At 43.7% G+C, this 15752-nt stretch overlaps 1 protein-coding gene across 1 annotated transcript; it reads left to right on the top strand.

The window, feature by feature from the left end:
- Window positions 1-8922: 8922 nt before the first annotated feature.
- Window positions 8923-10987, top strand: LOC140728758 (achaete-scute homolog 1-like). Its single transcript, XM_073047708.1, has 2 exons — window positions 8923-9822; window positions 10034-10987. The coding sequence occupies exon 1, from the start codon at window positions 9187-9189 to the stop codon at window positions 9802-9804; it is 618 nt and encodes a 205-aa protein (XP_072903809.1). The 5' UTR covers window positions 8923-9186; the 3' UTR covers window positions 9805-9822; window positions 10034-10987.
- The last annotated feature ends 4765 nt before the right edge of the window (window positions 10988-15752 follow it).

Below are 15752 nucleotides of genomic sequence, written 5' to 3'. Positions count from 1 at the left end.
TGTTCAAACACCTTTGTCATAAAGTAATTCACACAAATAGTCTAAAAGCTTCGGAGGGCAGAAATCCCAGACAACCAAAATTAAAGTTGTTAGGGCTATCTCTGAGTATGCAAGTATCATAAGTATACAAAAATATTGTCTGCCTATAGCTGTGACCATGATTGATATGTTAAGTGACAACATCTGTCTGGTCTGCCAAACTGAACTCAAGTCATAATGATGCAAATAATTTAGCCATGTTTGATGCAGGTCAATTAACATAGTCTTAACATTTGACTAATGCATATGCAAATATCTTATGGCCGGAAATTTAATTTTTTTCCAAATTCAATCTAATTAGAGGCTACCATTAGGTGCCTGTGTGCTCGGAAGACATTCCCAAAATAGCTGTGATAACCCCGTTTGGCTTCTTTTGAGTTTCTGCACATGCTGTTTGGGCTGAAGAATGCAGGATAGTCATTCCAATGGCTGATGTGCTCTGTATTAAAAGACTTAGATTTTCTTTTTGTTTACGTGCTGACACACTTGTCACCAGTGCATCCAAATCAAAACGCGTATCTCATCTCCACACACTTTTCAAGCGTTTAAGCCAACATGGGTTAATTACTACTCCTGTTAAATGCCATTTTGTCAACCATTGATTTTCTCGGCCATGGCATCTCTGCCGAAGGTGAGACACCTCCCATCAAAAGTAGCCTCTATTATGGATGTCCCATCACGCTGAATTACTAAACAACTGCAGTTTTTAGGTATTGTGAATTTCTATTAACGCTTCATTCTGAGAGCTGCTGGACTTACGCTCCCCCTGTATAGTACACTTAAGGCCAAATCAAGTGCTTCACTGGTCAGCAGACATGACCAGGTCATTTGATGATATCAAACGAGCTCTTCCTAATGCAACCTTACTGGCGCACCCACTCACCAATGCACCTATAGCCATTGGCACTGATACCTCATACTATGCTGTGGGTGCTCTGTATGAACAGTTGATCAGAACATGCGTCAGCCGCTCACCTTCCTCAACAGGCAGCTCCATCCCCCTGACTGGAAGTATAGCATGCTTAACTATGAGCTTCTCGGTCTCTATCTGGCTGTATGCCATTTTTGTTTTCTTCTAGAGGATCACCAATACACAGCATTCATTGACCACAAACCCTCATGCGTATGATGGCCAAAATATTGGACCCCTGGTCTGCACAGCAGAAACTCCACCTGGCCTACATGTCAGAGTTCAGAACTGATACACATTTCAAGCGGAAAAATAATGCCATGGCTAGTTGCCTCTCATAGCCAGCCATTGAGGCCATTCAAATAGGGGTTAACTATGCTGGCATGGCAACCAACCAAGTTACTGACCCAGAGGTCCAGGCTTACTGAACATAAGTCATAGGCCTCTGGGTGGCTGACATTAAGTTCAGGGAACTTGGGGTTCCTCTCTTGTGTGTTGTCTCAACCAGCTGCCCTCGCTCCATAGTGCCGGAAAACTGGAGGCAAACTGTTTTTGAGTCCATACGTCTCAGCTGGCAGGCCTCTCAGAAAGCAGTTGCACTAAAATTTGTTCGGCATTGCCTTAGAAAGGAAATGTGTGAATGCAATGCAGCCTGTAGTGAGCACTGGTGAGATTACTGAGAAGCTAGACTGGACTGCCAACACAGATGCCTTGTGCAGGAAGGCACAGAGTCGACTGTACTTCCTTAGAAGGTTGGCGTCATTCAATGTCTGTAGTGAGATGCTGAAGATGTTCTATAGGTCAGTAGTGGAGAGCGCCCTCTTCTTTGTGGTGGCGTGTTGGGGAGGAAGCATTAAGAAGAGGGACGCCTCACGTCTTAATAAGCTGGTAAGGAAGGCGGGCTCTGTCGTGGGCAAAGTACTGGAGAGTTTAACATCGGTAGCTGAGCGAAGGGCGCTGAGTAGGCTACGGTCAATTATGGAAAACTCTGAACATCCTCTACATAGCACCATCCAGAGACAGAGAAGCAGTTTCAGCGACAGGTTACTATCGATGCAATGCTCCTCTGACAGGATGAAGAGGTCAATACTCCCCAATGCCATTAGGCTTTACAATTCAACCGCCAGGACTTAAGAACTTTTTAAAAGCTATTATTAATGCTGTTTGAGATAGTGATTTAGATGCATATCATATTTTTTTTTACTGAGTTAAGTATTGTATGTTATTAGTTTTGCTACAACAAGTGTATGGGACATTGGGAAAAAAAAAGTTGAATTTCCCCATGGGGATGAATAAAGTATCTATCTATCTATCTATCTACATACTCTGAGGTTTTATGTATGCACTGTTTAATTTATAGTTTTTATCTATCCCTTATATTTTGCCTAATATAGGAATTAGTTTGGAGATATTTGGGGGAAAAGTTATTCCTGGGTATATCTGTCATCATCAATGCTAGAGGGATGACCTCTGGCCACCTGGTTGTACAGTCCACCTTGGTAAAGAGGTGCAACAAGGTCAATGTGGACCTTGTTGGTCCTCTCCCCTCCGCACCCCCCCCCCCCCCCGCAGTTTCATGCACCTCTTTACCAACAAAGTCCACATTAACATAGTCAAACCGTCATTCAGGGACCTCAAAAGTTGCCAATAGTGTCCGAACATGATGGTTAATTTCTGCTTGCTGGCATGCCACACAGGCTGCACTCCAATCACACATGTCCTTTCCAGGGTTGTGTCAGACAAACATTAGTGCAACCAGAGTCTGTAAGGCCTTCCAACCCAGATGCGAGAGGCCATTTATGGAGTCAAAAATAGTCCAACTCCAGTCTGCGAGCACCATGAGGCGAGGGCCACCAGTTGAGGCATCGCACAGGAGAGAAACCCTAGCTTTCCCGAACGTAATCTCAGAAACCAGGGGCCTGTGATTTCTATTTGGTAAGCCTGGACCTCTGGGACAGTAGCTTGGCTTTCTGCATGCCAGCAAAGTAAATCCCTATGTGTACGGCATCAATGAGTGGCTGTGTGAGGCAATCAGCCACTGCATTATTTTTTCCCTTGATAGGTTATATATCAGTTGATTTCCGTGCTCGAAAAGTGTGCAGAGATGAGATACGTGTTAGGATTTGATTTGTTTGGCAACAAGTATGTCATCCATGTAAACAAAAAGAAAATCTGTCTTTTAATACAAAGTCGATAAGTTATTGGAAAGTCTGTGCTGTTGGTGACCTCCAGTGAGGTTTTGTCACTCTTTGCCTTCTCATCAACAGGTAATGCTGGCAGCACACTCACTTGAGCACCTGTGTCACACAGGAAGCATCACCCTGAAAGGGTGTCCATAATGAACGGTAGATAACCCTGGCAGCCTGAACCCACAGTGTTCATAAACCTCTGGTATCACTGCACGAGCATTGTCAAAGCTGTGAGGCAGTCGACACTTCATAGAGTTCATACTGTTATGAACCCCAGTTTCAACACCTGGCATGGTACATGATGTACTGGAAAACTGTGACTTTGTTTCTTGTAGTGTCACGCAATGACCTATCCCAACAGTATAAAAGGAGCTAGACACACTTGGTGGAGAGTCGTTGTGTTTAGACAGCAGAGTCGTTCGTGAGAATGAAGAGAGCAAGCTTCGATCGAACCTAAAAGGGAGTGGGTAGTCAATAATGCTGTGCACTTCGGAGGTGACTGACATTTCATAATCCAAATGTGGATTTTTGGCACCCAGTTTGGTGACCCCTGCAAAGTTTCGGGTGTGTAGTGACCAGTCCTAGAAAAGGGACTTCTTATGTCAGTTACATATTGAAATTCTCACTTTTTGTGGACTCTTCATAGACTCTTCCCCCCACCCATTGTGAACTCACTTCCACTGTAAAGGTATGGTGGTCACTTTGTGAGATCAGTGTTCGAGAGGTACTGTGTGTCTGCCGAATTGCCTTCAGAAAGGTACGATGGCCGTTTCAGTGTTTCTCTGCGAGACTCGCTTCTTCACTGTATTTAGAATTTCCGTCTTCAAGGTCATCACTTCACTACACTTCAAAACTAAAAGTCTGTCTTATCAATTCTCTCGTGAATCCATTGAAACTTTCTGAACTGACATTCTGAGACTGTGCTCCAGTAAGACTCTGTTAAGAATTGTTTCGAAGTTTAATCATTTGGGAGCTATAGACACATAGCGCTGTTAACATCATTTTAAGTTAGTCGCTTGTTTAAGTTTCCATGTTTCTGTTTGAGTGTTAATAAACTTAGTTGTTCTGCAATAATTCCCTGACTCCGTTCCACATCTATTAATACCAAAGCGAGTATGGTTAAAAACACAGGCCCAGCATCATCTATTTCACAGCCGCAGGCATCTTGTCTTATTGAGGCACAAGAAAGGAGGTGGCATTATGCACCACTGCCTGCCTGAGAGTAGGCTATCAACCATTTTAGGAAGCTCCCTATATCCTTTGCAGATGCATTAGTGAAGACTATGTGAACTTGATCTGACATTGGCAGTATGTGGAGTTCTTCAAAAATTAAACAAGGATGGTGATCTCCCAAGAGAGAGGTCCATTAGCTCTGGTGGGCTTAGCATCACTGAGGCTGGGCACAGAGAGCAACTGCTTGGTGCGCTCAGACTCCGATAGTCCAAAAGTCTGTAAAAGGCAAATTTTCAGTGATCAGTATTTATCACGTTCAGATGGGTATTCTAGTAGACTCACCACTCTTGAAGCTGCGGAGTTGCTGAGTGACACTACGACATAGAAATATCTGGTGTTATCAGCAGTGATTTCTCACAGTGTGAATTGGTCCTTGGCTTGTACAAACCAAAGGCATTTTGTTCCCAGAATCCCAGCAGTTTCAAAGCGACTGCTTTGGCCAACATGTCCAATAGCTGTGGAATTGTCGTACAGCATTGGGACCACCAATGTAGGTTTTTGCAAACAAAAATAGAGGAGGCATTTTATATTTAAGATCACCATAACAAGTCATTTATTGAATTCTTGAAGACTGAGCATAAAGCAGGATAAAAGTACTTTATGTAATTACATCATCATGTCAGATCAGCCTTTTAAAGTGAACCTCAAATCAATGTTGGTGGCTGTGAATTAAGTATGTTTCCACCAATTACATTACCTTACATTTTTCTACAGGGAGAGATGCTTCAGAATGTTCAAACACCTTTGTTACAAAGCAATTCACACAAATAGAATAAAAGCTTCTGAAAAGAGAAAGCCAAACACCCAACAGGGTCCTGACGAAGGGTCTCCGCCCGAAATGTCAACAGTGCTTCTTCCTATAGATGCTGCCTGGCCTGCTGTGTTCCATCAGCATTTTGTGTGTGTTGCCCAAAATTAATATTGTCAGGGCTGTCTGCGTATGTAGGCATCATAAGTACACAAAAAGACTATTGATTGTGTTACCTGTGACCATGTTTGATATGCCAAGTGATAACATCTATCTGGTCTGCTTGCTTGAACTGAAATCAAAATGGTGCAAATCACTTCGCCCACATTGCCTGGTTTAATGCAGGCTAATTAACACAACCCCATTGTCATAGCATTTGACTCATGCATATACAAACATCTCAAGGTCACCATTTTGCCAAACCATATCTTAGTCCATGTGCTTTTAATTTCAGTTCACTGCTTGCAATTTACGATACAAACATTTACTTTTACTGTGCCATATGGATTGAAGACTCGTCCTAGTTTGAATTATATCTGCTATAACTCCAGAATACTCCCAAGCATAGCCCAAATCCAAACGACATATTGGTCGGTGTGCTAATTGCCACTGTGGTTTGCTCCGAATATGTATATGGATGTCAGAATATGGGCCTGTGTGGGGCTTGATGGGGATGTGAGAATAAGTTACATGGAAAATTAGTGAGGGAATGGATTGCTCTGTGAGCTCGATCCAAAGAGTTGAGTAGACCCTTCGATGATCTAAAAAAGGGGAGTCATCATAAATAACAGAAGACTAAACACAAATACGTGAATAATTGATAGTTGAACTCTTATCGATAATTAGAATGGCATCACTAAAAGAGATGAGTTCCATTGTAAAATTAATAGAGGAGTCAACAGGGGATTTGGAAACAGCCATGGTAGAGGAACCACCCATAATATAGAGAGCAACATCACCACAATAGTAACCTGAAAGTGGCATAAGCAGTCGCAGGAGATCCTAAAAAAAAATCGATACATAAGAGTCACTTTCGAAAGTGTCAGACTTCCAACTGTACAATGTATATCATCGACGCTAGAGGTACAAGATTCAGCAGTAACAGAATAATCATATTTTCTTTAAAAAAAAACAGCAACTCATGTCAGCAACAGAAAAAAGAACATGTCGCTACTAATAGAGGAAAAATACAGGAAGCATCATAACGACTACAGGAAAATACATGGCCAAAGGGGAGCAATCGCAATCAACAGAAAAGCAAGGCATATGTTTGGTAATAGAGAATGTACATGATTGATAATGCAGGAATCCGGTGTATGCTGAACAGAAGACACTCAATAAACATGTGTTTCAGCTTAGCTTCACTAGGTGTCATTGTCTGCATCTGTGATAAGGATGCTTCTTTAGAGCGACTGCTTTATATTATTTTATAACTGGCCGTGGTATTGAAAGTTATTTTATGGCAAGTTTTGTGCAACACACTGCTTGAGACACCTCGCGAGTGTTATTTTATATCTACTCTTTTTGTTTCAAGTATCATTCCTTAAAATGACTGTTGGGGAAGCTTTTTTGGACAGTTTACGAACTATAATCAATGTACTTTGTCTTGTACCTGAGAAGCGTTTGTGTCGGCTCAAGTTAAAACTGGACTCCAATGAGAACATCTTAAATCTTTTGATCTTCTTCCTGGACTTTGTTCCAATTTACTCATTTTTCTTCCGAGCCTCGCCATGCAAATAGTGATAGCAAGGCTATAAATTTGTTACTTGTTGCTTTAGGCACATCACCGGCATAAAACAATACACAAGCCATAACATTTCCCACTTCAGGTCAGCGAGAACCACCCCTGAGCAATAAAATGAATCCAACCGAAACTCCAACAGTCAACAAATCATGTTCCCGTGTAAACGTGTATGGAGTTTACAATTTTATACACTTGCCACGCGTTTTCAGATGTGGCTTGGGAAAAAATATTGTTTGAATATCAGTGAAAAATGTGGTTATCATTTGCAGTGTAAGGGTGCAAACCGAAAATTCCCTTTTATTTAACGGGTGTCACTTGGTTCGGTAGAGCGTTCTGTTTCGGCTACCCTACTGTCTATCACATGAATAGCGCTGGCTGCCTATTCTTCCTGGCTGCCACTTACAGACACCGCACTACAAGTGTAAGTGTCTGGGTCCCCGACGCCACACTCGAAATGATATTTTCGGCTGTGGGGCAATTTGTGGTCTTAAAGGCTTTTTGTGCTGCAATTGAAGCAACAAACTCGGAACAAAAATAATGTTATTTCATACAGTGTGAGGCATATATTGCAGACACAGGGGTGTATATAACTGAGGAAATAGTAAAGCTTCAGAAATTAGGGTAGCATTGAATGTTGTTTTGCGTCAGAAAATGATCGATCGCCTTGCATGCTGCTGTCTTCGCAACCATCTCACTTAATGGATACTCAGCACGCATCCATATCGATTTCCCCGTCACTTCTGCACGCAGCCAGTATCGCTTTTTGTGCGAATGGCTGTCTCGAGCACGCTCCAAAACTATCTCTTAACATTTATTGACTTTAACAATGTTAATGTTTGTCATAATGGGGGAAATATGTTAGAAGTTTTAGACCCTGCTAACTTTGAAACAAACTTCCAGTTTTTAGATCTATTTCACGGCAACCAGGTTTTAAAGCTCTTCGCGCCATTCTTTGTTGCACAATGCACTGTCCCAGTAAACAATCGGAAGAGTTAACATAGGTTGTTCTCTTTCGCATGGGTTAGTCTGCACTCGCAGGGGTTGCTATTTGTGTTGGTCAATGAAAGCAACACAAGGGGCGTTCCTACTTGAATTCGAGAACACGGACACATACAAATAGGACCAGAATCAGTGTGCTTACACAAATGGATTTTTTCACAAGAAACCGGTAACTTTATTGAACATTTTATTCTGTGCTATTTCAGAAAGCGGCAAAGTGTAAAACCATTTGCCATTACGATCGTTCCTTTCGCTACAGTTTCTTCGCGGGATCTGCATTTTCATCGCAATGTTAATATGTTCCGGAATCGACTGCCCCTCCCCGCCAGCGATAACCACTCCCCCGCCACTCCACAAACACACATTCCTCGGTTTCCTTTTTTTAAATGCAGACTTTGATTAGGCATATGATTGTTATTAATACTTACAAATATGCGAGGGGGCATAATGCAATAAATTATAAAGAAGATCCAAAGTGTGGTGAGATTCCTCAAGTATCCCTTTAACAGGTGGTTATTGTTAAAAGTGCTTTAAAGTGCGACTTTTCAAATAACTATCACTCTAGTAAATAGCATTAGACTGTAACAATGAAAATGTTTAAGTATTGTGGAGTTATTTCAGGGACTGAAGGAGGCTTAGTTGAGAAAGGCGACGAGTTTCTGTGCTTTGCACAATCGTTTAATGGCATCTTGCTGAAGTTCGACTATATGCAAGATTCTTCTTTAAAAAAGGCTAACTTTAAAGAAAAGCGGCGCTGTGTCAATATAGCCGCGGCTCAAAGCGACAAGGGATTGCATTTTGAGCAAGAGAAAGCCGACCAATGGGGTGCAGGCGGAGGTTCCATTGGCATGCAAATGAGGTCAGCGCGTGCTCCGGGGACGACCGGCCGCAGCTGAAAAGCTCCATTTGTTTATTTAGAGGCGAGTGGCACGCGCCGGGCGCACGAATGAAGGGGGGCGACGCGCGTGGAATGTCAATAGGAGTGAGACAGAATGGGCAGGGGAGGGGGTGGGGAGGGAGGGAAAGTGGGCCGGACCTTATCTGGAGCGTGCATCTGGAGAGGGAGGGGGCTGGGGAGAGGCGCGTGTTGAAAAGGGCGAGTGCTTGCAAAGTTTGCAGCAGATCGTCTCCCGGAGAGGTGCGGGTCAGGACCTGCTTCTTGCGGTAAAGCGCGCGCCCCACGCGAACGCCACGAGCGCCGCACACTGCCAACTTTTTGCTTCCCTCACCAACCCCCCTCTCTCTCTCTCACACGCACACACACATACACTCTCTCTCTCTCTCTCTCTCGCTGAGTTCCCTTTACCTCGCCGTGCAAACAGAGATGGAGCGGGCAGCAGCCGCACAACTGATGCAGACCTCCTGTCAGTTTCTGTTGGAGAGCCGGCCGGCGCCGTACAGTGACGGCTCGCCTGCGTCGTCGCCCGAGAGCAGCAGCAGCGGCGGCGGCGGAGGCGGCGGCAAGGGCTGCAAGGCGCTGAAGCGGCCGAGGTCGAGCTCGCCCGAGCTGCTGCGCTGCAAGAGGCGCCTGAGCTTCACGGGTCTGGGCTACTCGCTGCCTCAGCAGCAGCCGGCGGCCGTTGCCAGGCGCAACGAGCGCGAGAGAAACCGCGTGAAGCTGGTGAACGCGGGCTTCCAGACCCTGCGCCAGCACGTGCCCAATGGCGCGTCCAACAAGAAGATGAGCAAAGTGGAGACGCTGCGTTCCGCCGTCGAGTACATCCGCGCTCTGCAGCAGCTGCTCGACGAGCACGACGCCGTGTCGGCCGCTTTCCAGTGCGGGCTGCCGTCGCCCACGCTGTCGCCTGCCTACTCCGCCGACCTCAACTCGATTCCGCCGTCGCCGCTCTCCACCTACTCCTCGGACGAAGGCAGCTATGAGGCGCTGAGCCCGGAGGAGCAGGAGCTCCTCGACTTCACCAGCTGGTTTGACAGATACTGAGCTGCGAATAGCTAGCAGGTAAGCGCCGCTCAGCAGATTGCGCCTAAAGGTACGGTGTGCGGTTTCGGTATTATTGCACGTGCAGGGTGGAGGGGGGGGGGTATAATAATTTTTTGTTACAGAATGTTGCTTTTTTTTACACGATTTATGACCTGTTTGGGTGCTGGCGGTCTGGGTCGCGGTGCACTCTCTGTTGTAGCGCGAACTGACAAGTGCTCTTGTATTGCAGATGTTGAATGGGAGCAGAGCCAGTGCCAGTGCCAGTGCCGGGGCTACCCAGGGGAGGCACGCAGCAGGGCAGCGCGTCTCTCCGTTCACCGCCGCTTCGTTTCTCTGCCAGCCCTCCCATCCTGAGCGCTGGGACACCGGGGACCACACGACTACTCAGGAACACACTTGAAAAAATGCTTCCAAGAGAAAGCCCTCGAACAATTCTAACTGAAGTGCAATTATGATAGTGACTCCTCGCAATCTCCCCGCCACTGGAGGGGGCGATGGAGAGAGAGACTACTGATAGGGCTCCGTCCCTATATGATGCTTGTCTGAAAAGAGTATCCAACCTTTCTGTCTAGCTAATATAGCTGTTAAAGGGTGTGGTGTTAAAGGGAATATCTCTGTGGCTTCCGTCTGTCACATACTTGTATACTGTGTCGCCTTTGGGTCAATTAATAGAAAACTAACTTTATACTGGGTTTTAGAGTGGAGAATGAAACTTGATGCTTCGCTACTTTGAAAGGAATTTTGTATTGAATTGATGTAAGCATTTCTATTTTGTATCTATTCTTACTATAAGGATTATATGAAGACTTATTTTTGTATATACGTGAAAGCAGAATTAAAAAAATTGAGTTATAAAACAGACAGACCTTAACATGACTTACTGTACGACTGCCACTAGCACAGTGTCAAAGATGCAAGAATGAGACGATGCTTTACTCCTTTAAGAAGAGTAGTTTCATATTGTTGATTACGCTTACTTATAGTGTGCCTTGAATTTCGTTTGTAATCTAGTTCTGCAGAATTATTCCTCAACTTTCCGGTCTGATTGAAGGTTGTTTTGATGCATGGGGGATACCATGTATGTGCACTTGCTGTGGTTACTATTTTTTACTAAACTTGTACATAAACAATTTTTTAAAAAGTATATTTTATGTGAAATAGTCTATAATAAAGATTTTCTATTTATACATTATTTGATGCATTTCTTTTGATGTACTCAGTGTTTCTCCGGACGGATGCAGTTGACATTGTGTCTCATGGTTCGCTCGTGAAATAGGTGGGAGTAGTGTCAATCACCGTGAAACGTCCTGAAAGCCAAGTCACGGGTTGCTAACGTGGGTCTGATTCTTGTGGTGGGTGAAGTCTGAGATTAGAGCAAAATGTCCGATCCATAAAGGGTAATGTGACAGTATACACACATGTCCTTACAAAATTACGCACCACCTTGGTGGTCAGTTTTCTTGAGTGTGGTGCATGCAACCCCGAGATAAACACATCTCTGGAAATGGCCTTGACAATGCAAATAGTGACACATTCGAAATTTGCTTCTCAGCTATTCATTCGGGGCAAAATCGAACCTGTTATATGCAGATTGAGTTATATGAATAAACTCATTCTATTGACAGAAAATTTGCTTTTAGAATAGGTCATATTGGTGAAATGGATACCTGACACGCTTGACAGGTTTCATTATCTATAGCGTTTCCACATTACTTTCCATTGTATTTTGATTCGTATGTAAATAGAGTATTGTAGTGAAGGCGGTGACAAATTAAAGCGTTCAAATGGACTGCTTAAGCTTTGCTTGTTTGATTTGGTGTTAGCTTAACTGCATTGTTCCCTGCAATACAAAACTGGCATCTTTTATCTTAGCCCATATATGTATCGGGTGGTCATTCCTTGCCGTCAGTGGCATACTGTGATATACTGTATAGGCAGTTGTTAATTTGCACGTTGTGTTCTGAATGCCCAATTAACACTGCGCTGAACGCAGATGTTAATAAGCTCTGGTAAGATTATACATTTTACACCGGGGTTTGTAAAAAATAGAATACTTCTCCGTCCACTGCAAGACATATAGACTATCCTCGGAGTTAATCATAGTTTTGGTCTTTCATATTTGGTAGAATCCATTTCAGGCGTTAGTCAACTTAGTCAATGACAACAGTTGTGGGGAAATAGTGACTTAAGCCCATATGTATGGATAGTGAGAGGGAATGTGTATTGCAGGTTTGCACGGTTATTCATTCATTCGAAACCCCGTCATGTATCTTACCATCAATGAAAATTCTGGATCGAATGCAATAGTTCAGCAAAAGACATATTGTTCGCAAACTACACTGTTACCGACAGGAAAGTAGTTAGCATTTTTATAGCACTAGAAAATTCTCAAAAAACACTTCACGAGAAAGTACCGGAACAAAACACAGTAACGAACATATTGAGAAGCTCTTGTACAGATACTGTAGCCCAGTGAAGTTTACGCCAGTTTGCTTGGAATTCGTCCGTGTAGGAATGTGAGAAGTATCCAGTAATATCCCAAGAAAAACTCCTTATCGGTAGACAATCTCCATCTGAGTGCTGACAAATGAGACACAATTGCCACTCTTTTAATTCACTCACCAAGTTGTCCAAAACTTTTCTCATTTCACCAGTAACTGCCGCTAATACATGTTACTATTTCGACTAATAACAGTCTAGGATAGAAGCTGGTGATTTCGCTATCCTCGGAATCAATATGCTTGTATGTGTTACTCAATAAGGCTTAGATAAGTAGCAAACGTACGCGAAAAATGGCTCTTTAGGATTGAAGTAAGATCACAATGAAAACTTCTGGTTTCTAGAATTTAAGCACTGTCTCTCTTCCCTTTCACTGGTTCAATAAGTCATACATCCTGCATTTATTTCTGAACAAGACTTGATCTGAAAGCTCCATCCGACATCGGTTTGAGGACCGGGTCTTGTCCGGGACTGTGGCAAGAATTTAAACGTCTTTAAGACATTTTGTGTTGCATCGTCATTATTACTATTGTAAATAAACATTAGGGCTAGGGCAGGAACACACACGCAAAGTTGTGATTTCAATATCACCTGTCGATCTGAGCAGAATGAGCCGCTGCAGAAAGGCAGGCTCCCTGGGAGCTCCGGCTGGAGTCAATAGGGCAGCTGGAGGGCGGCCACGCGTCCGCTGTCAATCACTGGCATTCCCGAGAACCGATTGGCCAGCGGCTTGCGTCTCCAACATCATCCCTCACCCCACCCTCCCCCTTCCCCGGAAGAATGAGTTTAAAACGGTGATTAATGAGGGCAATTACTCATCGGGCCGGCCGAGGACAAACGGGCCTGTGATTTCGCCCCATTGGCGTCCCACGGCGCGCTGCAAAGAATAGAACTCGTTGGCTATTTTGCTACGATGCACACACAATAATATTCGCGCATTGTAAGCCGGCGGTCTTGCTGGGAAGTGGAAGCGTTTCTTAGGTTTGATGTTTACACGGTGTAATTTCCTGGGGTCAAATGCTATGATCTTCCCTATCTCCTCGGGCCGATCCCCGGCCTTAATCTCAGACGGGCTCCTCGCGTGTCCCGTTGAAAAGACCCAATGTATTCCAGCTATTCTGTAATAGATACACATACATACACTCCGAATGTCGATCAATCATTACCAAACAATAAAGCCTAACAAACTCATTGTTGCAAACACTGATTACAGCATTTCCAATTTCTTACAATTGTTCACAAAAGACGTTTTTTTTTGTAAGGGGGAACCATGTGGAGGGGAAGCGAGAGTAAAAATGGATTTACAGCGTTCCCAAACAGGCTATTAGAAAGAGAGAGAGAGAGAAAAAGAAAGAGAACAGGTCGAGCAACCAACACCACCCTGAGCAACACTGACCCCAGGGAGCGTAAATTCTTAAAGGTGCCAATTTAACGCAGCTGTGGGTCATCTTCTTAACTCCAATGAGATTAAAGCTTCCACGCACCTGCACCCAAAGCAGTTCTAAATGGAATTCTGACTCAATACGACTTCAAGGCAACATTTCACTCGTCCTCGGACAGTCTTTTCAACAGTAGCCTTGATGCAGCCAATGGGTAAAGGGGCCTTCCCAAGACGTTATTTGGCATATTTTAAACAAACGTGTCGCCTTGAGCCTTCAGCTCTAATCCGCTGATTGTTACATTCGCTAAGAGTACCAGATAACTATTGTGAAATGTATATATAAAACCCCGAAGATACAATTAGCGGAGTGATGCTAATATGAATGCACGAAGTCCAGACGATGTTAACAGGATTCGAGGCATTCCTGCGTGTTCTGCTCTGCGTATCGCAAAGTGCAGGTTCAACTAGCTTTGTGCGATTGCCAAAGAGTTTGTCATTGGACCCAGCGGTGCGTTTTCTTGGTTTTATTTTCAAAAGTGGGGGGAAAGGGATACAGCAGGGATTTGGAACCAGGTGCAAACTCTCTCATTTGTTCATTCGTGTTAGCATCGAGTATTCATGGGACAAGAGGTGGCGGGACACTTCAGATTACATATTGTGACCGAAGATCGCCATCAGCAGGGAATCCGTAATGCAGCGGAGTGACTATTTAGAACACAATCGCCTGACTAAATTGCTTTCAGTAAAGCTAAGGCGTCGAAAAGTAAGATCAATATATTTCATCAGCATGCAACCTAAAGTGTGAATTTTATACAGACAGGCAAAATGAAGTCAAACTCAGAATCTCGCTGCGGAGAACAATATTCTAAAAGTTATACTCTTCCACAGTCATCGATCTACAAATGCGGACTTCTATCTCAGATTTAATACACCACAATAGTCTTAACCATGATCAATGGTCAAAATGATTTAAAAATAATCAAAAATCATTCTTATGCATTTTGCCATTGAACGTTGCTGTTCGGAAAATTAATCCAACAGCAAAAAAAAAGGCTGTGGTGTTTATTTCTGCCTCTCGAGTATTAGGCATGAACACAATATTACTTTGTGAGGAGACTTGTTATTGATGAGAAGCGTGAGCGTCTTATGTTGGTGAAAATCAATTTCTCTCTGAGTCTCATATAAATTAGATGCAATGGATAGATTCCACTCCAGTAAAAGTAGTACGATTCAAAGCATGGAGTATTTTATGAGGGCAAAGAATATGACCCTTCTCTCCTCTACCTTCCACGTTTAATTACTCTTGTAATCGAGAAATGCTGGAAAGGGCGAATCGGCGATTAATCTATGGTGGAAAACCGCGCTTCAGTCTAATGTGTGCATTAAATTTAACATATTCACTGAACTGTAGTTTTCAGCTGGTAAACTTTATCCGAACATCAGTCTGCATTCACCCGTTTTAAGTATAGTTTTAACGTCAGAATATTGAAGGGAGCTGACATCTTCATTTGTTCTTTCATCTGAATTGGCTGTTCGGCTCAGCAGAATGAGAATCTCCAATGAGTGCTTTTTTTTTGCTGGATCTCATACTCAATCATTCGGAAGAAAGCAGCTCGCCAAAATTCATTAACAGCAAAATATGAAAAAATAGTGGTTTTCGCAAGTAAATGGCAGCAAACCTATATATATATATATATAGGAGGGAGACTGAAAATCTGGCTGAACAGTGCCATGACAACAACCACTCCCTCGATGTCAGGAAAACCAAAGGCTATTGACTCCAACTGGAGGAAATCGGAGGTGCATGAGCTAGTCCACATCGGGGTATCAGACATGGGGGGGGGGGGGTAGCCAATTTAAGATTTTCCTTGTCAGAGGATCTCGGAGGATCTACCCTGGGTGCAGTATCTAAGTGCCTTTACAAAGAAAGCGCCTCTGCGCAGATTTGGCATGTCATTTAAAACTTTGACAAACTTCTGCATCCCGGCCTGATATGGGAACACCAGCACCGTTGAACGGAAACGCGCACAAAAGTAGTGGATACAGCCCAGTCCATCACCCTCTCTAT

Source organism: Hemitrygon akajei, chromosome 6 (genome assembly GCF_048418815.1).
Source record: "Hemitrygon akajei chromosome 6, sHemAka1.3, whole genome shotgun sequence".
NCBI classification, from domain to species: domain Eukaryota; kingdom Metazoa; phylum Chordata; class Chondrichthyes; order Myliobatiformes; family Dasyatidae; genus Hemitrygon; species Hemitrygon akajei.
Note: the sequence above shows the minus strand (reverse complement) of the source record. Positions and strands in the feature narration are given on the sequence as shown.

Bases quoted from the DNA above. Each gene is read 5' to 3' on its own strand.
- LOC140728758 (XM_073047708.1), top strand. From the start codon at position 9,187: ATGGAGCGGGCAGCAGCCGCACAACTGATGCAGACCTCCTGTCAGTTT.